Below are 16,779 nucleotides of genomic sequence, written 5' to 3'. Positions count from 1 at the left end.
CTTAACTGCTTATCCTACATTGTACTCTGTATCACTTGTATGTGACTTTATAAATAAATATCGTTTTATGACACAAAACATGATAACTGGTCTATGGTGTAGAAATATTTCCAGAACTGTCCAGTTAGAGCAGAAGTGATGAATGCTATGTGTGGTGTGTATATGTGTGAGTATGTGGTAGCATTGTGGTGTCTGGGTGGTAAAAGCTCATAACACTGAGGTGCTACTAATCTTTCTGTCTGCATGCTGACTTTCTCCCACTCCTTCATCCTGTCGGTCTCCCTTCATTCTCACCTCTATTATCTTCTACTATATCAACTGTACAAGAGCCAAGAAGACAAAAAAAACCAAAATGTAAAGAAAGTTTAGGCGTTATGAGATGGATATAACAAATGTTCCAAGGCGTTTTCTATCACAACATTTGACCTAAGAGGAATGTTGGCTGTTGGAGTAGCAAGAAATGTACAAATGCTCTGAGACTCTATGTCAATCTCTTCAGCTTTCATTTCATTTTGATTCTGTCAGTATGGCCTTTCCCACCAACCGTGATTTGGATTTTGTAATAAGTTTGCACATAGATAATTAAATCAGATCTCTCTGGTGCTGTGTGATTCAATCCTTTTTCTAAAGCAGGTTGTTAGATGTGTGGTAAATTTGAGTTGGAAGACAACTTTGCACCTCTGATGCTTTGCCAAACTTGGCAAGAGTCTGTAAAGCTGTTTACTTTTAATACAAAAGCATCATGTATCAGATAATACCCAAGTTATGATGTTGGTATTGGATCAGCAACGCAAATAGTGGGATCAGCGCATAACCCCTAATCGTTATTTTGGTCATTGTGCCAGCTTGAATACCCAACAAAGAAAATAATGCACAAATTTAGAGGTTAACATTGCATATACAATATTTCTAGCATTCTTTCTTTGCTCAACACATGTTTTAAGGTGTTTGATGACACTTTCGATTAGTATTTATTATATAGTAGGACAGACGAAAGCTCACACTGTATAAATCACACTGTAAACATCTGCACATTTTTAAAGTTAACTTTGATCAGTTCGACTCGAGCGTATAAATTATACAGTTCTTTTTGCAGTTTGGGGTCAAGCAAGTCAAAACTAAAATCATTTTTTAGATAATAAAGTTGGGTCTGGAAGAATTAGGTAACCTGATAGATAGTATCCTAATAGATCCCACTATGTAAAAATAGAAAGATGGTGGACTTTCTGACGAATACTTTTGAAACGACACAATTACACTCAACTCATACTGCAGTTTTGTTTTGTGAAACTGTGTAGAGAAATTCAGCAATTTTGCATGCAATAAAACATGCTTTCTCACATTTTTAAATATGACATTTAACATAATTAGTGCATTTACTATATCTGAACAACAATAAAGGAAACACCCATGCATAATAAAAAGGGCCTGTCTATATGCAATAATTCTTAGAAGCAGCTTTTAGGAGGCTTTTTCTTCTACTGAGTAGGGTAGGCATTTAGAATCCCATTTCTTATCTATATGTAAATGTAAATGTAAAGGCCAGCTAAAAAACTTACCGTGAGCAATTATTTAATATTAGAATTAAAATACTTGTACATTTTAACTGCATTTTGTTTCATACAGTTTTTAAGACAACCCAGACTTGTAGGGTGCCAGTCAGGGCAGAGGACATGAGCAGGTCCTTTTTGTGTTTTTGTCTGCAATATTCTGAAGATGCAGACTTGTACCTGTTATAACCTGTTTCATTTTTGTGGTCTCCACAGCCTTTTTCTGTCATGACCCAGGGTTTTAAAACACCCTGCATTATAGGATTTTCAGGGAGACAAAATCATGCATAAGTACATTGAATGGATAATTGCCACACAAGTATGTGTCCTTGACAGAAAGCTACATAGGGTGAGGAAAGTGCATGAAAACAGAAGAAGAAAGAGAGAGGGAACATTTGATTGCTTGTATACAAGTGTGTGTTCTTGTTTGTGTGTGTGTGTGCGGCGAGTAAACAAACCTGACTCATATCGCTTTATGCTTTCTGGCTTTCTTTGTGTCTAAGTTTTCCTGACAGTTCTGTCAAACACCCCAACAAGCAGCAAACAAAGTAAAGCAGTTCCTTTTAATTCATCCTCTGATGCCTCTAAAGCTTCAACTTGGGAAACAGTAGAGGTTTACTTAAGAGTAGTGACATTATCTGAGCACTTTAGAGTAAGTTCACTTTGTAAAACCTTAATTATAGCTATCGGGGGTTCCTTTCAGGATGTCTAAAGTTACCCATAATTCCAAAGGTCTGTCAGTCAGAGATCGGTCATTCTACGCATGTAATGGGGTTTCTGAGGGGTTTTTTTTGGCTTAAAGGAATTTCTTTGCTCCTCACATTCTTAGTTATGAGATACCTACCTGGATCGCTCCCAGGCAAGTACAGGAATGGAAAATAAAAGATTTCCTATTGCAGAGATACGAAAGGGATTAAAACATGCCATTAAACAAGAATTCAACTGAAGAAAACACAGAAGAGATATGCTTGCTAAAGAGTATCCTTGCTGGAAAGCAAAAAGCGTTTACTTCATCCACAAAGTTTTTTTTGGCAACATTTGATACTTTTCCACTGCTTATCTGCTGAATGACTTTTCTACACTACTGGCAGGTGGCAGTGCGGTGATCCACAACCAGATAGCTTCAATCATTATCCCCACATTCTTACAGTTACCGACTTGTCCTAAATATTTCAACAGTATGCAATTTGAAAAGTGCTTATTGTGACTTCTCAATGTTTTAAGAAGTCACTTCTGTGCAGTGAGTTCAAATGAGAGTCAAATGCTCAGATATACAGATAATTCAATGTTTACTTAAGGAAGTAGGAGTTTGGATGTTTAAGCACAGAATCAGTATATATTATGTGACCTTGGATAAAAAATTCATAAAGAACTCATTTTTCTAATAGTGCCTACTTGCCTCAGTGTATCAGACACGTGTACTAGAGAATAAGTGATCAATATGGCCAAAAGTACGAGTTCCATATTTTTGAGAATTACACCATTCCCTGATCTACTGCCCAAAAGCTGTTAACGAAAATGCTGAATAAACAGATTTATTAATGTTTATAAAAATAAACAGATAGATTTTTATTTTTTCAGACATTTATTTCAAGTTCCTCAATGTTTCCTAAATCATGTTTCAAGTGTGTGATTTGCCATCAAAGCTTGACAGATGAAGCAAAGAATGTAATGTGAAGGAGCTGCTTTTGTCTATTTGCTGTAACTATTTGTCATATCCAATAGTCATGTGCGAGAGAGACGATCTACTGTTTAATGCAATGTGTCACAATGATTAACTATTATAGGGCAGTGACACAGTTGGTCATATTGTCCTCCTTTGTTGACTAGTGTGCATCGTGACACATTCTCGCTCCCACTTCAAATTTTATGTAGTCAAATGCCCTGTGCATGATGTGAGGTCCTTGAAGATTTGTTTTCCCAAGGTTGTAGAGGAGGAACTCATGTTTGGATGCTCTATAGTCATTAGCCAATTTTACCAATGCTCTTATAGTCCAATCAACATAAATCCTAAAAACTTAGGAACCCCTGCAAAGATTGGAGCTGCTTATAGCAGGAGAGTAGCTTTACATTAATGCTTATGGTTTTGGATTGGAATGTTCAACAAGCATTGTCTTGCATTTTTGTCTGTATATAGTAGTGTATCAGTGCATTTACTACTGCAATTAATTAGTGCATTCTTAAAATATGCCCATATTCAGGTTTTATGTAACAATCTAAAATGATCAAGAATTATTAGTCTGTCAACGTACATCAGATTTTGCAGCATAGCTAAAAGAAAATAAAGTACTTGTTTTTTAATATCTATGCACACAAGTACACACATGCTTGCCTGCCAGCTGTGCTGTAAGTATGATATATGTATATGTTGATTACTGGTTTGTCGAGGACAGGAACCGGAGCTTTCCTAATAACATGAGTTAAATTGTCCTCACACATGCAGATCTGATCAGGACCAAATGTCCCTTACATGCAAACGTCATTAGTCATTAATGTGGATTGTTGTTTCTAGAGAATATGCTATTAATTTACTTTTATTCAGTAAATGTTTTAATCCAGTATTACAATAATTGACTAATCTCTCCATGACAGAACTGCACCGTTGGTATTATACATCAGATTTTAGAAAGTTTTATTTACAAGACAGTTCTTTTTTTATCAATGACCGCAAGTGGTCAGAATAGCACCAGTTAACACTATTAGTCTAAACTTTTTGGATACCACCCAGTAAAGGGTCAGTGCAAAACCAGTAAAAGAAAGAATATTCAGACATTGTAAGACCCTGCCTTGAAAAGAAAAAGGGGTGAAAGAAACAAGAAGAGTTCCCTTTCTTTAATAGTTCAAAAAGTTGACTAGAGCTATGTGACTTTCTGATAAATCTAAACATCCACATTTATAGACAACAAAACAGAGAATCTTGTGTTCGAGTGGTGGGTGGTTTTTTTCTGATTCTTTCTACATAATGCAGCTGTAATTTTTTTTGGAAACAGACAAGTTTTGGAAATCAACGTTTGTCTCAGAAAGTCCATGTCTTTATGCCTTTATTTCACTTGCCCAAATAAAGACAGATTTTTTTATTCTGCATATTGACATTTCTAAATTAACCTTGTGGGTGGCATTATTGCTGAACAGAGCAGTATTTCACTACGTTGTCAAGGGAAAAACTAAAGAAAATGTCAACTGATATAAAAGAATAAAAACATTATTAACACCAATAAAAAAGGAAATCAATAAATGAGGCCACACAAGTACTGAGGGCAGTAAGAACAAGCAAAGTTTAAACAGAGAACAAGAACATGAGGAAGAACAGTTAAAAATATTACGAGAAGTAACGTTAGATGGAAAAGAAAAGATGGAAAGAAAAAATAATCAGCATGTTTTTTGTAAATAAAAGGATTTAAAACAGGACAGCCTACTGGCCATGAAGAGCACAACAACCACTACATTTTCTATCACATCATTTGTATTAGAGTTTTTGTATGTGCCAAGTGTGACTTGACTGGATAACCCCAGTACCCAAAATGCCATTACCTTTTCACTCCCTGCTCACTCCAGATGCCCTCTGTGCACTGCTGCATGTTTCTGCTGCTGTATGATCCATCACCTTTCGCATTATCTCCTCTGCCATGGTCGAAAGAGGACAGCATTATTTTCTTAAGTAAACAGACTTTGTGCTTGGAATGTGGATAGAATGTGTGTGTGTGCATGTATACAGTATCTAGAACTTCAGTTTATTTAATCATTTAATTCATTAAAGAAACTCTAAAACTAATTTTTAAATTGACTTTGCTGTGTACTAAAAGCAAAATAGTAACTTGAAGATTTGATACACAAGCAATTTTATAGTATGTAGTTTAAATATGTGTCGTTCATTTGACACCATGTCCAGTACCTCTTTTAACAAGTAGCCCTACAATCTAACAACATGTTGGCCAAAGTAGCATGAGATAATATTTTTCCTACATATTTACTATAAATATGCAGTTCAAACTCAATACACAGCAATTATTAAGCATGATTTAACATTGCTCTTCTACTTCCACATACAAACCTTACCCTCCTAAAAACACAAGTTACATCCTGAGGGCAAAAGTGTAGTGTAATATGAAGCGTCTTCATGCGTACGAGATTGTAATACGTTCTCCATTTTTCCATCAAAGCATTTAAAAGCATTTTAAAGTGAAGTAATGTAGTGTTGATGCTGCATAACACAACCCAAATAATCAATAAAAAAACTCTTTGTATAATTAACTTTCTGCAATTTTGTCAATCGGCTCTCACAGCCCTAATGGACGAGGTTATTTGAATGAACAGCATAACTTATCCCTTTGAAAAATGGACCTGTGCCGCCATACAGCCTTTTATATACCGTATGACAATGCAAAGGATGAATGCTTACAATAAGCAGGAGTGTCTTCTGTGGTTACTCAAAGTTTCATTCATTTGTTTGAAGGAATGCAACTTGTAGTTTATGGAAGTGGAGGAATTCTCTCAGGGAGGCTCAGGAACAGTGGGTAATGTTCTAGTCCAGAATAAATTCTCGTCGTGTCGTATTCTTTTTTTTTCCCCCCACAATTTCACACCACTTTACTGACTAATGAAGCGAGAATCCAGACATCATCACAGACTCACAGTGTCGAATGCTATTTATATTGTAAAAGGAGTGGAGAAGCATAAAAAAGGACCATGAATGGGAGAAAGAAAGACAAGCATTTAAAAGGAGGCTGGAAGTGGCAGCCTTGCACATGCTGATCTTTTGTTTAGGGACAAACAGACGCAGAGAGCGAGAGGGAACGAATGAGTGTGTGCGTTCGAGGACAAAAGGAAGGACCTGAATAGGACAGAAGCAGATATAGAAGGGTTCAAATGGACAGAGACGGCAAAAGGAGACATGGTTTAAAAAAACAAAACCCAAAAAAAAAAAAAGCTAAGCATTCATACAGGCTTTAGCAAGGTTATACACGTGCACACGCACACGCAAACAAACACATGCACCTCCCACGGAGATGTTCAGCCCCTAACAAGTTAACAAGTCTCTCTGCTCTCTACATCACAGGGCTGCTCTGTCTCCCACTGTGACAACAGCGACCCTGACCCAGCGAGAGGAGACAGACACCACTGAGAACATACTCTGAAGTCGCCAGGATGGCTGGACTCTCATCAGCATGGATGCGAGTAATGGGGATGCTATTACTGTCCAGTTTGCAGGATGTAAATTGCACGAAAGAAAGTATTCCCAGGGTCAAACTCGGCTATAAAGGTAGGCACCTACACCTACTGGGAGATTCTTTAGATATACCATTATAAAATAAACATCCTTTAATTGCATTTGGGTTGTGCAGGGTTGTGCAATGTAGCTTTATCCCTTTAGTCATTCCGAAAGTAGTTTGTTGTTCAGTGGTATTTACGTACATGTAAATATTATGCTCTGCACTTGATTTATTCTGCTGTTGCAGAATAATGTTTGTGTGTAACAAAGCTTAGACCTTATTCACGACACACAAATGCACACTTACATACAGTTGCCATCTTGCGATGTTTCTTATTAGCTATTTAATATAAAACTTTATATCTATATATTTATTTAAAAAAAATTTATATATATATATATATATATATATATATATATATATATATATATATATATATATATATATATATATATATATATATATATATGTAATTATTTTTACTAAGCAAACCCTGACAAACTACATGACTCTCTTGGTGTTATATTCATTTATTGTTTGGCTTTTCAGGTGATTTTTCAGGCATTAAAAGGAGGCACAAGTTGATGTGGTTGAAGGGTTTGCTCTTCACAAAATGATAGCCTCTCATTGTACCTAACTGTTTCCATGACTTTTTCCTAACCACTACTTAGTTCGCTTGTGGCTGGTTATTTGATTGCCAGAATTTTCCCTGAACTCTACAAATATTTTATTTTGGTTAATTTGAGGTAAATTTTGTATGAATATCTGTTTTTCTTTTGCTATTTTATGTTTGATTAAACAGCAGTAAAAACCTTAAATTTAGACGTATCTTTTTTGCATTAGCCCAGGTAATCCTGCACCTTTTATCTTAGGGGAGGTCTAGCACACTTCTGTGACAACATACTCTTACACTCTCTCATATGTGGTTAATAGGAGCAATTAGAGGAAACCCGTACAACTAGCAAAAAGTCTGTGCAAAGCATTAAAGAAACTAAAAGTAGTGGTCATGGGTCATTTGTAACATGTCACATGTTGGCCACGGATAGTTAAACATTAGCACTACAGGATTTAGTGGCTTCATGAGTTGTGCGTAGTAATTAATTTTCCTAGATTTTATACATGTCGGCTCATTAAAGCCCAACTTCACATTGTTACGTGTAACCATGGAAGTGTAAAGCAATACATCTCATAATTACGTGTCTGTGCTTCAAAAAGGAATGATTAAAGACTTCTTGTTGATTTCTTTTCTTGCCCTTCCTTTCATTATGTCCCTGTTCAGAGTATGCTGTGGCTTTTGGAGCTACGCAAATGTGTAGCATGTTTGCTTTTGCCACCAAGGGAAATAGAAGTTTGAGCTCCCTTAAAACTCACGCTCCCGCAAGCTCTAGCACTAGCCCTTCTCAAAATAGAGCCACATTTACATCGACAGCCTTAAGCCAATGAAAATATGAGTGGTGGGAATGCACCACTTATTCTGACAGTTTACAGCACAGAGAAAATATATGTGTATAAGTGGAAGGCATTGGCTGTAATACATTCTCCGACAATATGTGGAGATACAATTGCTATACAATTGGCGACTTGTTTAATCAGTTAACACTTGCAGGTCAGGGGGTCAATGGAAAATGTTGAGTTCGTCTATTTTATTTCGTAAAAAGGGCAAATACAGACAAGTAATGAACTAAAATAAAAAAGAGATGTGATGTATCTTGGCAACCTGGAAGTAATTGGCCATGTCAGGCCACCGGAGGAGCTTTTATATTTTTATATCTTAGTTCTACATGTTTCTGGAACTGTTCTAAAGGAATGAACACCATTATTCCCTACGTTTGTGGTTGGATAATGTTGGTGTGATGTATCTTCATCAAATCACACATCTCCGTATGTCATCTTCTATCATAATTACACTCATTATTGTCTGTGGATTGGTGGTTATTTCTGAAAATTGTTGTGACCCTTCCCTCTTCAGTTTAACACTGCATACAGGTCATCTTTAAGTGAAGACGAATCATAGCACATTCATGATATTCATAAATATGTCATTTAAAGTTCTTCTAGTTTAACAGTACATTTAAATTCAAGTTATCCTGGACCAATTCCATCATTGGAGTTCATTAAGTATGTGGATATTCTAGGACAAAAAAGACATAGCTGTTGACATACACGTTATTCAGTGAATTAGAAAAGTTTAGTTTTTCTCCATGTGTCTTTATATTGGAAATGGCAACGGAAATATAGCCCTAAGCAAGCGTCTCTGATTTAGTGCTCTTCCAAAACATCAGAACCTTTTTGCTGTCACTGCACACCTTAGAAACAGATGGCTTCTTCTCTGAATTATGAAAATCTGAATAAATTAGTTACATTATACTTCACACCTAAAGACCAGCCAGCCGTGAGACCACGGCATTTACATGTTTGATCTCGCCAAAAGAAAAAGAAAAAACATTCGCATATCTGAGCCCAGCTTTGATTCCCCACAGGTGAAGATCAATAAGCTTTTATAGCATGCATAATTAAGTTTATGTGGATTGGAGGCTCATTGTTTCTGTATGCCAGGCATTTGGCATAATGGCATTGGACAGGGAAAGGTAAGCATTCACTGTGGTCCAAGCCTGTGGGATTTATTGCAAATTAAGAATGAACACACATGCAAACACAATCAATATGAATTTCCTGCCATTTTGTAAATAATAAAATGTAAGATTTAAGCATTTACCCTAAATGGGCACTTTATCCATGTTGGATCCAGAGTCTGACCCAGAAACACTGGACAAATGATTTAATAATGATTGTTCAGTAAAGTATAAAATGGAAATCTATTGAAAACACTTTCTTCCTCTTTTCTTTTTAAAAAATAATGTACGTTAAGTTCCATGTGCAACTGTAGCACAAGAGACTGCATTGATGGCCTTAAGCAAACCTGAGGATTAACTAAAGCACAAGAGCTAATCGTGGCTGTTAAATCAGACCGAGGGGTTGAGTCTCCCGAGATTTAGCCACAGATAGGATATTGTGGGCTGGAGGACTACACTGATCTTTCAGCGGGGATCAGGCTTGACACTGTTTGTAGAGCAGATTAGCCAAGGCTGTGCGAGGGTTGGCAGGATGGAGGTATATTATGTTTTTTAGTGAGGGTCTCTTCGCATAAATATTGATTGAGGGTAACCTATCCGAGACCCTCACGCCTCAGGAGGATAATGGTTGTGTCAATCTGACTGCAGATTTAGCTAGCATACAAGTCTTTTCATCTCATAACACTTGTAGGCACGGATCTGGGTGTTTAAACAGGATGAAGGTTTACTGATACCTACCGCAGTCCAAGATTTAAGAAATCTGACAAAGTAATGATTGGCCATGTAGGATGTGTGAATGTGGGAGAAAGGAAATTCAGAACAAAACGATTTTATTAGCAAGAATGCCAATAAACAGGTGTTGTAAAGAGTGTGGCTGAAAAAAGAAATACCAAGCTGTTGATGCTGAGTGATCTCATGGAGTACTACACCAGCAGACAGAACAGACTGAAAGTAAGCATAAACAGTAACATCAGTCATTGAGACTCTGTGTCTGTATGAAGGATGTAGGAATTATGCGCATGGCTTTAAAAAAGTAACATGTGTTTCTCTAATAGACATTATGTGTATTTGAAACTTTTTTGTGTAAGGAAGACCTTGTGTAATAGTTACAGATATTTTTAAAACTAATCCTAACTGCTAACTGATAAGCTTAAACGTGTATAATGCAGAATTTCGCCTCAGGGAACAACAAAGAGGAAACACAAGCGCTGGCACTGTAAATAACCCATCGTGCTGATGGGCATTACGTAGAGAAAGATTGGGAGAGATGGACAGACAGACTGTAATCGAGTGAATAGCTGAGCTCTGATGTCATCGATTTGTTTTGCATATATTAGCCAGTGTGATGGTCACAGGAAGGTAGGATGGACTGGACAGGATATGTGGAAAGGCTGAAATTAGATTTTTCCTGCTTACAAGAAATTGTCCAGAATACTATTTAAAATCAAGCAATAATAAATAAATAAATAGATACATTGATGTAACCTGTTATTTAGGATTGCTTTAACCATGATGAGGTTATTCCTGTATTTGTGGACACATTTGTCTTCAGGCTGTTCCACATTTGGCTAAATCTTTGAATCTTTGATTCCTGAAAGAATGATTCGTTCACAAAGAGGAATCCCTTTGGAACTGTGAATTGATTTGTGAATTGGAAGCCAGTAGGTACATCTGTTTGTGGTTTTTAGTCACTAGTAACAATGAAAGACAGCTGTTTTTGGATGCAGGGCAAGTTGTGCAGAAATACCTGCAAACGAGGAGCTGTTCCTCTATCAGATTTATTTATTTTTTGTCATGCAGGATTGCACAAAGTATGGATTTTTTACTTCATTATTTTTATGCACTTTGAGAAAAATTAATTGCTCCAGAACTCATTCATTCATTCATTTTCTCCCGCTTATCCGTAATTCGGGTCGCGGGGGCAGCAGTCTAAGCAGGCCCCCGCCTTCGACTGCTGCCCAATCCTCACAGCACCGTCCCTTACGGTCCCTCCTGCAGGTGGTGAGCCCACGGGAGGGCTGGCCCCACGTCACGGACCTTGATATTTCCCTCGTAAGGGACCCCCGGAGCATAGAGGGTTAAGGGCCTTGCTCAAGGGCCCAAGAGTGGCAGCTTGGCGATACCGGGACTTGAACCCCAGACCTTCCGATCGGCAACCCAGCGCCTTAACCGCTGGAGCCACCACTTCCCCTGCTCCAGAACTATAAGTTAAATTTTATCTATCAATAACCATACCTTTCCCCAGCATCACAAAACTTCATGAAACAGAAATTAACATGTTAAACTATTATTGTTACTTAACACACCAGTTTGACAGTGGATAGCTTCCACACCTGATGGGGACCTTGTTTTGATGAAGACAAGACCATCCAAAGGATAAAAGGTCATTTCTCTGGATCAGTTCACAACTTAAAAACAATTTTTACACTTCACTAATTGTACAAATATTTTGGGCAAACACACTCAAGTCTGGAAGAAAAAAAGGGGGAAAAAAGCAGTAACTAATTGAATGATTGAATGAATGAAAAAATTTATAGTATATAAGCCCACTATGATCACGGTTGTATTTCTGTATTATTAACTGCGGTATCTGTTTTGCAGAACTGCTTCACTCAGGCAGTCTGGTGCCGTTTGTGGGCTCCGGCGAAGGAATGCTGTTTCAGACATTCCTGTTAGATGAGGAGAAGAGCAGACTGCTTCTAGGGGCCAAAGATCACATATACCTGCTGGACCCCGACAACATCAACAAGAACCCTAGAAAGGTATTCAAAAACACACCCACGAATGCTTACACACCTGCACGCCAGGTATTTAGTTATATTAGCTATAGGTGTTCTGGGGCTAAACGTGAGTAATTTTTTTCCCCCTGGATTTATCCATAACAACACTCCATAACGCCTGTTAGCAGCACACATACTGTGGTCTATAGGAAAATCAGTCACTCAGGCACTATAGCTAAACCTCAAATCATGGTATGCGGTTTAACAATACACACAGAAATGATTAATTACTCTCTAAAAAAAGTTGTATGATGGTATGTCAAGTCAAGTCAAGTCAAGTTTATTTGTATAGCGCTTTTCACAACAGACATTGTCTCAAAGCAGCTTTACAGAAAACAACAGTGAAGGTGAATGGTGTGCGTTTGTCCCTGATGAGCAGCCGTGGCGACAGTGGCAAGGAAAAACTCCCTTAGATGATATGAGGAAGAAACCTTGAGAGGAACCAGACTCAAAGGGGAACCCATCCTCATATGGGTGACATCAAAAGTTTGGTCATAAATCTTTCAACAATACAGAACAATTTGTGATCATCATAGATCCAGCATCAGCTTCTCCATGCCAGGGCCTTTAAACACTCGGCATCTACTTCTCCATGATCATCCATAGGTCCATAATCTTCACGAGGTGGGACGTGACTGGAGCTGGCCAAACCTCAGGAAGCCTCGGGATGGGGAGAGAAAGAGAAGCAGTGGAGAGGAATTAGCGTAGCTGCTGTTCATGACATTAACAGCACAAGTTGATAATGTGCATGTGATCATATATTCTGGAGCACAAGGTTGTGATGTGATGTGTGTGATGTGTGTTATGTGTAGGCTTTGCTAAAAAGATATGTTTTTAATCTGCACTTAAACTGGGAGAGTGTATCTGAACCCCGAACACTGTCAGGAAGACTATTCCAGAGTTTAGGAGCTAAATGTGAAAATGCTCTACCGCCTTTAGTGGACTTTGCTATTCTAGGAACTACTAGAAGCCCAGAGTTTTGAGATCTCAGGGAGCGTGACGGATTGTAGCGTGTTAAGAGACTGGATAGATACATGGGAGCCAAACCATTTAGTGCTTTATAAGTGAGTAGCAGTAGTTTGTAGTCTATTCGAAACTTAATAGGAAGCCAATGTAGGGACGATGTGGGGTAGGGTATGTGACAGCGTGTATGTTTTGTCTGAGTAGATCCGTGCATCTAGCGCTCGATTGCTCATTCTTTAGCTTGCTGTTCTTTTGTCACTTGCCTGTGTATAGGTTTAATGTGATGGACATGAGTAAATCGATTTCAACGAAACCATTACTTTCAGTCTCGGTTCATGTGTCCTGCACATTTCTTTTCTCGCCGAGTGATTTCGCTCGTGTAAGGTCTGCTACGATTGAGCACTTAATTAGCTTTCTGTCTCCTCTCTCATGTTCAGGCAAGTTCACTGAACACTTTCACTGACTTGGATCTGGTTTAAGAGGATTAACAGTTAAAATGTGTACGTGGTCATTATTAAAGACAATGGACAGGCAATTGTCCAGAAAACATCTTAATAAATTGTTATACACTGTTTAGGCATAACATTATGACCACCTGACGAATATTGTGTTGATCTCCGTTTTGCTGCCAAAACAGTCCTGACTCATTGAGCATAAACAGCAATAACTTCTCCAGCAATTTGAGCTACAGGAGCTCATCTGTTGGATCGGACCACACGGACCAGCGTTCATCAGTGTTATTCATTTACCGGTAATAATGTTATAAGGCCATAATGTTATGCCTGATCAGTGTATGTTGGCATTTATTATCAGATTGGGCACAGATTTATGCTCCCGCTTCTATCATTTTACATCCAAATTTAAAATAAAGATAATAGGAAATTCATAGATGCCTCTGTGACAGCTTGTGTTATAGATTTATCCAACGTTTAAAAGTAGTGGAACTTTATTTAGTCTTCATGGCCTCAGCAAATGTAGTGTCAAACTTTTGTGGCTTAGGAGATGTTTGCATAAGTTTGTTATAATTGCAGTCGGCGCCAGCAATAATTCATAGTTTTTTATAGTGATAGCAATATTAACATAACAAAAAGTGATAATGCAATGATGAATGAATAAGTTACGAAAGGTCATGGTGTTTCTTCAACTTGTCTATGCTCACTCATCCTACATAATTGCTTGACATGATGTGAGTTTGAGAGTTATAAATATTAGACTTGTGAATATCTATAGGGATGCGGTAATGCTTTCTTATTGTGTGTGCGCATGTGTATGTGTGTGCGCGCTTGTGTATGCATGTGTGTGCTTGTGCATAATTCCCTCACGTCTGCAACAGAATATATGCATCCATCTCCTGTCTTACCCCAAAGCAAGACAACACACTTGTGTCAGATCTGGATATTCCCACGGCAGCCCTCTATAGAAACCATTGAGTTCCTTTGGATCCCACAGGCGTCATTCCTCTTAAACCTGCCAATCACTGTCACTATGACGACACGGGATGCCTCTGCTACAATAGCCTTGTGACAGTCACAGCTTAGCAGTGAGTGTGCAGAGGCTCCCTCTCACTCATGCACTTAACGCATGCACACACATACACACACATACACACACAACATTTAGGGAATCTTGTTTGGATTTTACTGACATGAAAGGATGTATCATGTTACTCCAAAAAAAATTTTTTTCCTGCTGCACAATTTAAGAAGGATTAAATTCATAAAATGCATACACAATATTGGCAAAAGTTTGCGGACACCCAGTCATAAGTACCGTACGTCCTTTCTGAGCATCCACATTTAGTCCCAATTTGCTCTTATAATTCCCTCCACTCTTCTTGGAAGTTGTTCAATTAGATTTGTGTTGTTTATTCAGACACAAGGGTGTTAATAAAGTTAGGTACTGATGTAGGTGAGGTGAGGAGGCCTGGGGTGCAGTCAGCATTCCGGTCCATCTCCGAAGTGTTCAATAGGGCTAAGATCAGAGTTTTATAGCAGGAGATCTTCCACTCCAACCCATGGAAAGCATATCTTCATTTTGTTTGCTTTGCACACAGGGGCATTGTTATGCTGGAACAGGTCTCCTAGACCAAGTGAAGAGAAAATTTCATGCCAGTGCATCTAAAGAAAACCTATACATTTTTGTGCCTTGAGATAACAGTTTGGGAAAGAAGCACATAAGACTGGGAAAATCAGGTGTCTCAATAATTCTGTCCATATAGCGTATGATTTGTACAGTTCCATTTGAAAACAAATCGGGTAGTCATGTGGAACCCCAGGCTCCAAAATCACAATTTACACAAGAATTCAGTCTGAAATAGGCATTTTACTGCAAATAATTCAGTTCAAGTGATAACAATGTACAGTCTGTTAAAGCAAAATATTAAAAACAAAACGAGTCTAAAAGCCTACACCACATTAATACTTAGTGAATATATCCATAAGCATGTCTAATGCAACCTCTATTTCACCCACACTTCTTTAAAGCGTGTCAGTCTGACCTTCATGTGCACTTCCACAAGAGCAGGTGTCACAAGTATGCACTCCACCCTGATCTATCCAACTCACCAGACACAGCTGCACGGGATAACAGCTTTTTGGAAAGCTGCCTTGTGTCTTTCTCCCTCTTTGAACTTTTAAGTTATGTGCTAGTGTTTGTGCTGGCACTGGGACATGTGAGTTTGCTGCAACATGTGTAATGCTTATTAGTTTGCAAATGCTTGTGGGATGTATGTACGCAGTTTAATCGCCTCCCAGTCTTGCCTTTCAGTGTGTGTTCGAAACACAGCAAAATCGCTTGTTATCCAAACGAATCAACATACACGTCTACATGTCTGAACGCCTATCGTCACATGAGGTGTGGGTGCGTGCATGTACAGGAGCGTGTGGGGAACTGCCTGGGTTTCAGGGGTCCTGTCAGAGTGTGTTAATGTGCAGGGCTTCAAAGTGCGGCTTTGTAAAGTCGTCTCACGGGTGCGCCTGATTCAGATTAGTCAGAGAGGTTTGCGCGATTTGGCGTCGCGTGTGGAGACAGCACTCAGGGGTCAAGGTTAGAGGTTGCCCCAGTACATGTTAAGCTCTTAAGTCTTTTATAACACATGTGTGCACAGATAAGATAAGATTGACCAAACATACTGTAGCGTTCTTGATGCTATAATGTAATGCTGGAAGGGTAATGGTTTGTTCATTGAATACACAAGCAAACTACTTTAACAGTTTTTATTTAAAATTTGAGTTTACTTATTGTTTTTTTTTGTCTCTGTCTGTCTGTCTGTCTGTCTGTCTGTCTGTCTGTCTGTCTGTCTGTCTGTCTGTCTGTCTGTCTTACTCTTCCATGCACCCACACTGTCTTAATCTCACACATTCTTTGTTTGTATATCTCTCTCCATTTTTTTTCTTACACACACTCTCTGTCTCGCTCTCTCTCTGTCTAAATCTACCTGTCTATTTCATCTTATTTGCACATACCTTCTATCTTCCTTTCTTGTTCTCTTTCTTTTTTTCTCTGTGTGTGTGTGTGTGTGTGTGTGTGTGTGTGTGTATTATCTTTATTTAGCTGAGCTGGCCAGCTCCCAGAGACAGGGTGGATATGTGTATCCTGGCTGGTAAAAACCCTCTTGTAAGTAACACCCAGAATAAATGACTGTAAAGCAAACATGTCTACAGAACTGCTCGTTGTGTTTTTTTTCCCTCATTAAAATGCACAT

General features: G+C 38.3%; 1 protein-coding gene and 1 long non-coding RNA gene across 4 annotated transcripts in view; one reads left to right on the top strand and one right to left on the bottom strand.

The window, feature by feature from the left end:
* LOC310731864 overlaps positions 1 to 16,779 on the bottom strand; it is a 307,021-nt gene that overhangs the window by 172,681 nt on the left and 117,561 nt on the right. The gene's annotated exons all lie outside the window — the stretch shown is intronic.
* sema3d (sema domain, immunoglobulin domain (Ig), short basic domain, secreted, (semaphorin) 3D) overlaps positions 1 to 16,779 on the top strand; it is a 38,702-nt gene that overhangs the window by 3,075 nt on the left and 18,848 nt on the right. For all 3 annotated transcript variants that reach the window (XM_083551776.1, XM_083551775.1, XM_083551774.1), the window contains exons 2-4: positions 6,607 to 6,810; positions 11,935 to 12,095; positions 16,629 to 16,691. In XM_083551776.1, the coding sequence (XP_083407902.1) occupies positions 6,696 to 6,810; positions 11,935 to 12,095; positions 16,629 to 16,691 (339 nt within the window). In that variant the 5' untranslated portion in view covers positions 6,607 to 6,695. The remainder of the gene's footprint in view (positions 1 to 6,606; positions 6,811 to 11,934; positions 12,096 to 16,628; positions 16,692 to 16,779) is intronic.

This window comes from Silurus aristotelis (genome assembly GCF_946808225.1).
Source record: "Silurus aristotelis genome assembly, chromosome: 10".
NCBI lineage: Eukaryota > Metazoa > Chordata > Actinopteri > Siluriformes > Siluridae > Silurus > Silurus aristotelis.
Note: the sequence above shows the minus strand (reverse complement) of the source record. Positions and strands in the feature narration are given on the sequence as shown.